The sequence below is a fragment of the Lactuca sativa genome, chromosome 7 (assembly GCF_002870075.4).
Source record: "Lactuca sativa cultivar Salinas chromosome 7, Lsat_Salinas_v11, whole genome shotgun sequence".
Taxonomy (NCBI): domain Eukaryota; kingdom Viridiplantae; phylum Streptophyta; class Magnoliopsida; order Asterales; family Asteraceae; genus Lactuca; species Lactuca sativa.
The window spans coordinates 176,987,145-176,995,186 of record NC_056629.2 but is presented as its reverse complement, the minus strand read 5'-3'; the positions used below and the strand labels follow the sequence as shown (position 1 = coordinate 176,995,186).

General features: G+C 35.4%; 1 protein-coding gene across 1 annotated transcript; it reads right to left on the bottom strand.

Annotated features, from left to right (window-relative positions):
* Nucleotides 1-5,523: 5,523 nt before the first annotated feature.
* LOC111900478 (nuclear transcription factor Y subunit B-3) lies at nucleotides 5,524-6,758 on the bottom strand. Its single transcript, XM_023896361.3, has one exon. The coding sequence runs from the start codon at nucleotides 6,342-6,344 to the stop codon at nucleotides 5,700-5,702; it is 645 nt and encodes a 214-aa protein (XP_023752129.1). The 5' UTR covers nucleotides 6,345-6,758; the 3' UTR covers nucleotides 5,524-5,699.
* Nucleotides 6,759-8,042: the final 1,284 nt, after the last annotated feature.

Sequence of the window (8,042 nt, the reverse complement as noted above, 5' to 3'; positions counted from 1 at the left end):
AGTGACGAATGTCATACCATTTCGACGTCTTCGAGCATCGTGTTTTTCTAGTCGATCAAGTATGGTTACAATCATATCACATTTCACCTTAATTAACAAACTGGTTTAAGGTAGTTAGAATACTGGTAGTTACTTATATATACAAAACTACAATACGTCGTTATTTTCCCATTGCATTCACTTTGTGATCTTCTCACATAAACGGAAATGTAATCTATATATATTGGTAATGATAGTCATACTTGGGAAAATTACACACTTTTACAAATGAACAACATAAATAACATCCGGGCCATGGTAGAAGGCTACTTTTTAGTAGAAAATATAGAATTTTTTAAGAGATACAAACATTTACTACAAACACTTACAAACATTTACATCAAACATTTTCAAACACTTTCATACAAACAATGACACTAAAATACTTATGAACTCACCAGCTTTAATGCTGATATACTCTTTCAAAATAACTTGTATTCTCAGGTCACTAGTAGACAGATACTGATGACCAGGTTTTGAGAAGACGGAGCTTTCAAGACTCGTCTTTATTTTGATTATTCATTTTTGGTGTCTTATAAACTATACACAAAACACACTTGTATTAACATTATATTATTAATGCAATGGATGATGTTGTTGCTTGTTTACTATTATGCATTGTTGTGATATTGTACATGACGTCCTCCGCCCCATAGCGTTTACGCCGTTCAGGTTTTTGGGTGTGACAAAAACCGAATAAGAGTAATTGCATGAACCAAAACCGAATCGATTAACCAATACGGGTTCGGTTTGGTTTGGGTATTAATCGGTTCGTTTAGTTATTACCTAAATAACCCGAGTAACATGTAAAAGATGATTAAAGACCTATTAGGATTCTATAACCCGAATAACACGAATAATAGAATAACAATGTACTTTTATACATCAACATAAAACATTCAAAGAATAATAGAACACAATAACATATTGAAAGAATAACATTTACATAGTAGATTAACATAATGAGAATTAATTTCTTACTTGAGTTTCTTAAGTTGGAGCATAATTTTTCATGACTAGACAAAGTAGGAATTTGTGAATCCTTAGAGACAATAAGAATGGTCGATTTTTGAAAACCTGAAACAAGAGGAAGGATCGACAGAGGTGATTTCGATTTTGGAAATAGATGAGAATATTGGTCGATTTCGAAATGAAAAGAACGAGTGTAGCATCCATAAAATTTTGAAAATTTTAAAATTTTTACATAAATTCAAAAACCATCATTTATTACATATTGTTTTCAAAATAGGTTTCGCATCAGATTTTTTTTCCCATAAATCATAACATGAAATATGAGGAGGTGCACGATCAAGCCTTTGCGTTTCCACGATCATCTGAAGTACCTAAACACAACCAAAAATTGTAAGCCTAGAGCTTAGCGAGTCTTCCCCAAAATACCACCACATAAAAATAACCAACAACAACATGCACATATGAGCCTTCAGCCTATCTGGACCGCTCCCGAACCTTCAGCATGACTGGACCGCCTCGTAGGGCCTGCAGCCTATCCGGACCGCTTGCCAGGCCTCCGGCCTGACTGACCACCTTGTAGGCCTGCAGTTTATCCGGGTTGCCCTGGGTCTGTTGGCCTTCAACACAAAGCAGGATCACCTCAACCCAACCACACACACATGTCAACATATAGATAACTCATAAATACATAATCAATCAACAGGCAAGCACAGATCAATAAGCATAGCATCATCCTATCTACAACGATATTAATCTAACAGATCATAACAACATAATAGCATCCTAAGATAACCAAGATAACAATCCAAAAGGGTCGGCATTGGTGCCTTCGACCCATAAGTGTAGTGAGGAAAACTCACCTCACAAGCATCATTGACTGATAAGATCCAACTCTCAAATCTCAGTTCCTCACTCGAATGCCTAGAACCGACATGTGACCATCTCTATCAAAACCCTGAAATACCCAAAAGTCCCTCAAAGCCAAACTTGGTCAACCATGGTCAAATTCATAGTCAACGGTCAAGGTCAATAGTCCATGTTGACCCAACTCGTCGAGTGCACCTAGCCACCCGTTGAGTTCCTTCAGTACTTGAAAAGTCTGGAAAACCCTAGCCAACTCACGAGTTGGCTGGACAACTCGACGAGTTTTCCCCCTTTTGAACACATTCAGATGATTCTTCGATTCCAGGGACTTTAAGGCTCAGATCTGAACTCCAAATGTGTCTTAAAGGATAAAGTTTCCAACTTTATCCTTTGGGACTACCCCAAATGCTCAAAAGCTCTTATCTAGGGCTTAAAAACTCTAAGGCTTAACCATTAAGCCCAAAACCCTAGAGATCTAGAACCCATCCTTTCCAGAAGAGGTCCTAACCTCAAAAACGTCTCAAAGATTGATGCTTTATAGACATGCATGTCCAATGAATGCCTTGAAGCCAAAATGAGCCAAAAGGGGAAACATGCCCTAAAATCCATGCATGGCATCAAAGCTTGACAAAAAGCCAGATCTAACCCACTATGAGGCCATCTTGCCCTGGAGATTCATAAAGTTGCAAACTTTATGAAGTTCATGCATGCAACAACCAAGAATAAGGAGGAAAATGGGCAAAACTCAAGATCTAACTACATATATAGATAAAAATCGGATCTTGAATACTCATAATAGTCCAAAAGAGTGCCAAACTGGAGATTAAAGGCTTTGCTTGCTAGATCCTTGCTTCCTTCACACAATCTTCTCCTTCTTTGCTCCAAAACGCCACATTAACTCACAATATGAGAGGAAATGAAGATTAGGGCTCACAAGGTTGATATTAGGGTTTGGATGATGATAAGAAATCAGCCTCAAAGACTTAAGGATGTTATATATGGTGCAAAACCTAAAATTTAGGGTTTCTTATCCAGCCGCCAACTCGTCAAGTTCTTCCTTACCAACTCGTCGAGTTGGTCCAAAAAAGTCCACGATCCAAAAGCTTTCAACACGTTGAGTTGAGGCCGTCAACTCGACGAGTTCCAAGGGGATTTTGCCTTTCAAGAAATAAATCGTATACCTGGAAGTCGGGATGTTACAACGAGTGTAGGGTTTTTAATTATGTTGTGAACGACGATGACAGAAGTGTGAATCGTGATTTTGATTTCTATCGATCAGTGAAAGAGGACGAGGAGTGCTTATTCGGGTAGGGTATTTAGAATCGAATAAGCTCTTATTTGGGTAACCCGAACTGAACAACCCATGAGCCGAATAAGCATAATATGGATACCCGAAACTCGAATCGAATTTGCTTATTCGGGCCTAATTCGATTCAGTTCGATTCGGGTTTCGGTTCGGGTCTAGTTTTCGCGCCAAATTCTCATCCCTAGCAACGACGTTCCAAAAAAGACCGACGAGATGGATTTCCGGATCAGAACACCGACTAAATCAAAAAGAGATGTTTTAACATCTGGTATGCGATGTCGGAGAAGGAGACAATGGACTGAAAGAGAAACGAAGTAGAGGAAGACTGACGGTTGTGGCGGTGGTTTTCAGCTGGTAGCAGTGGTTTCCAGTAGGTGATGATGGTTTTCGGTGGCATAATAAAGTGAGAGAGATGGATAATATGTATGTTAAAGATATGGTAGGTGAGTGGGGTAGTACGGGAGAGTTTTGTTTTTATTTTTATTTTTTATTTTTTATTTTTTTAATCGGAAAATTAAAAAAATAAACAAAAAGAAAAAAAAAATCATATTAATACGCACAAATGTATCATTATAAAAAGTTTCAAGAATTTATGGGCCAAAACTACAATAAAATAAAAAATTTGTACCAAAATTTTGGACCAAAATAATAATTTTCAACAACCCATATAAACTATTTTCGCACTTTAGTATTAATTATTACTAAATAATAAATATATTAAAAAAAGATAAAACAATAAATCCTAAACAAAATGAGAGAGGCATGGCCAATTTAAATGACCAAGATTTTATGGGCCAAAACTACAATAAAATAAAAAATTTATACCAAAAATTTAGACAAAATAATAATTTTCAACAACCCATATAAACTATTTTCGCACTTTATTATTAATTATTAATGAATAATAAATATATTAAAAAAAGATAAAGGAATAAATCCTAAACAAAATGAAAGAGGCATGACCAATTTAAACCACCTAGAACATTCATGTAAAAAAAATTACATTCTGCAAACTGAGTGTGATACCTAAATTCCATAATAAGACTGTTCCATTTTTTTTGTCGTTTTGTGGTTATCAGGGCCGGTTCAGACGGTGGGCAACCGAGCGACCGCTCAGGGCCCACGACTCCACGAAGCCCAAAATTTATGAGCTATATATATATATATATATATATATATTACCTAAATGATTTTTAGGACCTAAAATTGATTAAAACTCAAATTAGCTCAAAAGATAAATAACTTAATTTTCTTGTTAGTGCTAATTGAACACCTCTATATTAAAAAGTAAGTGATATATTTTTTTTTAATCTTTATTATATTTGTTTTCGAGGGGCCTTTTTTTTCTTTTTGCCCCGAGTCATATATATGTTTGAATCGGTCCTGGTGGTTATCCTATAAAACGATGAAATGTAAAACAATTGTGTTCTAAGTAGGTTAAAAAGGAGTAACAAAAACTCGAGTTCAACTCGTAAAATTGCAATCTACTTGTTATTTATTTTTATTTTTTTTCGCAAGAAAAATCTACTTATTATTTCGACGAGTCATGAAGGCCTGAATGGCTCGAGATTTTTTTACTGTTAAAGCTTGAATAATTCAATATTCTCTATCAAAACTATATTAGATTATTAAACTCAAATAGCTCAACCAATAACTATATAAATAAGAATTAAGCTAAATAAAGAACAAGTTTTATTCAAATTTACAACATTTAAATAACATTAAATCCATTAACTATTTCTTACACCAATTAAAGACATATTTAACATACTACTAATATCTTTTTAAGTCAACCTCAACTACGAAGTTACTATCCCTCTTGGGGGTCGAAATAACATAACTACGAAAATATAGGAGTTAAACTTATAAATATACAAAATTGATGTGACCAAAATGTGAAAACAAAAAAAATGTAAGGAAGAAACAGGACAATATATTATGGGGAAGTAATATGTAAATTTTGTTACAAACTATTTTTTTATTTTTTCAATCACACAGAATGTTTCTATAAAAAAAACACAATTTTATATAAATTAGGAAAACAATTTTTATAATTTATTTTCTATATATAGTTAGACCTGCCAATATATAAAAATCTTAAGTATAACTAGTGTTTCTTTAATAAAAAGTCTCACACATCTTTTCTGTAAATTACAAAATTATAAGTACCAAACGCATAAATATCCAAAAATTTTATGACAAAAATATAAAATCTAAAAATCTAAAGTCTGTTCGGTTCATTTCTAATTAATATATTTTCTAATAATATACAGTATAAGTATAATATTTATTTTAGAAAAAAAAAATGTTCACTTCACAATTAAGTATCTAAAATCGCTTACTTTTACATGAAAAATAATTACACATTTCATTAACAATTATTTATTTACAAAGTAAAACAAAATAAGATTGTTGAATTATATTTGAAAATTCCACATGTTAATGAGACTGATTAAAAATATATTAGAAAAGACTAGAAAAAAAAAAGTTGATTTTTTAAAAATATTTCAGCCACCACCTACCTAGGCTTCACAGTGGAAGCTCCACCACTTCCACCACCGATGCTGCCCGATCTGCCCAAACTGCCCTTTGGACTCCCTAACCCCATACCCATTTGATGATGATAAGAACCCGAATTGTACATCTGGTGGTGGTGGCGACCCATCATCATGTTGTTCTGCATCCCTCCATACATCCCTCCACCGCTGTCATTATACCCACCCGAATTCACACCGCCACCACTCCCTCCACCGCCAGCAGCCGCATCACCACCGCCTCCCGATGACCCATCCTTCTCGCCTTGTCTTCCCAACGTCGTCTTCTCCCCTTCTATCTCCCTGTACTTTGCCAAATACACCTTCAGAGGCTCCACGTACTCTTCAAAACCTAACGTCGTCATCGCCCACAGCAAGTCGTCGCCGTTGATTGTCTTCCTCTTCTCCCTTTGGCACTTATCGGATGCTTCTCCGGTGATGAAACTGATGAACTCCGATACGCACTCCTGCACCGTTTCCTTTGCATCCTTCGAGATCTTCGCGTTTGCCGGTAACGCTTTCTTCATGATCCGGCTCACGTTTGCAATCGGCAGGAACCTGTCCTGCTCCCTCGCCGATAACTCGCCGCCGGCGTTGTGACCTCCTGATTCGTTATCCGAATCCGCCATAGGGTTGAATATCTAATCTTTTCAAAGGATAATTCGGAGTATTTGGCGCGAAGCTCAAGTAATCCTCCGGCTGTGATGAGTACGCCGGAGCTCCGGGAAGCTTGGGGTCTGTAAGAAGCGTTGAGTTGTGAGAAAAAGTACGACGGTCGTCGGATCGAGGTAGTAATAACGCATCGACTGTGACACGTGGTGGAATGAGAGCTGTTTGTTTCATGATAAGAAAAATGTGACGTGGGACGTTTATCTACCGTTGGATGGGGAGGTGGGGTAGAGAAAAATGGACGGCTGGATGATGTTGTGGCTCTTTGCTCGTATGAAATCGCAGGGAATCTTGAAGGAACTGCATAAATAGTCCCTTGAGTAACCCTACGTTTGTATAAACTTCCCCTTTGGGAATTTATTGTACTTTTGGTCATAAATATTAGAATTTTCATCCCATGCCATCCGATCAACGAAACTTGGTCCTACCAACAAAAAAGCCTAGAAAGAAGAATAAGACATTTATTTGGAATTGCTGATAGTAATGAACCACTAATCCACTATGACTTTTTTTAAACAATTAATATTTTATTAAAAAATAGTAAGAAATTAGCAGAAAATATAAAAATAAAAAAGGTTAGAGTAGGCTGATGTATTCATCATGTATAGGTATTTGTTAGAAAGCAAATAAAACGATTGAAACATAATTTTATCAAAATCGACCACTAAAATTACGACATGAAAGACCTTTCTTTTCTCCCCATTGAATTTTGTATAATCCACCTAACACAGCCACTTCTTTGGTAAAGAGAAAACGGGAAAATGGAGATTCCATCATCGAGCTTTGAAAATGGAGATTCCATCATCAAGCTGTCTAGCGTTATATAAAATTCATGAATAGGTATCTTGCAAACAAGTGATATGGAGATTCTATAAAATAGTCCCATCATAAGTGGAGCACAATGAGTGAACCAATCTCCACTTCCGTCTCAAACATATCAAGACCAATGTGTCATCATAAAACAGTTTTTTATCGAGATCAGACTATTTCAATAGCTGTTAGAATTCTATGGATAAACAAAAATCGAACCGAAAACCAAAAATCCTACATAACCGAAACCAAAACAATAACCGACGGTTTAGGTTTGGATTTTACAAAAACCGAAAAATAACGGTTTGATTCGGTTTTGACGTATAAAACCACCCATAAAAACCGAACCGACCCACATATATATTATTAGGTATGTTTTAAACTTTTAGTTTTAAACTTTAGACTTTATCCCTTTACTAATTTATGTTTATTTTCAACAAACTGTTAATGGTGTTAAACTTTGATATTTTAAACACTTTTATGTTTTTAGAATATTAGAATCTGTACTCTTTATTTAAAGTAGATACAATATTATTTATCGCAACGTATTTTCACTGGGTTTGAACCCAAAAACTAGGAAAAAAAAGGAGGAGCTTATAAACCCACTGTTTAAAACCAAAAACCCATAAACTCAACCTGGAAAACCGAAAAACCGAACCTATATGGGTATATGGGTTTAAAAACCGAAAAACCGACTTTCTACAGTTTGGTTTGGTTTTAGCAAAAAACCGATCCAAACCGACCCATGTTCATCCCTATAGAATTCTAATGAGACTTTAATTTCACTTAAATTTTGAGTTCGTTCTAAGAGCAAACCTCCTTCGCTATTTTTCAATTAACCAAATATA

Bases quoted from the DNA above. Each gene is read 5' to 3' on its own strand.
- LOC111900478 (XM_023896361.3), bottom strand. From the start codon at position 6,344: ATGGCGGATTCGGATAACGAATCAGGAGGTCACAACGCCGGCGGCGAG.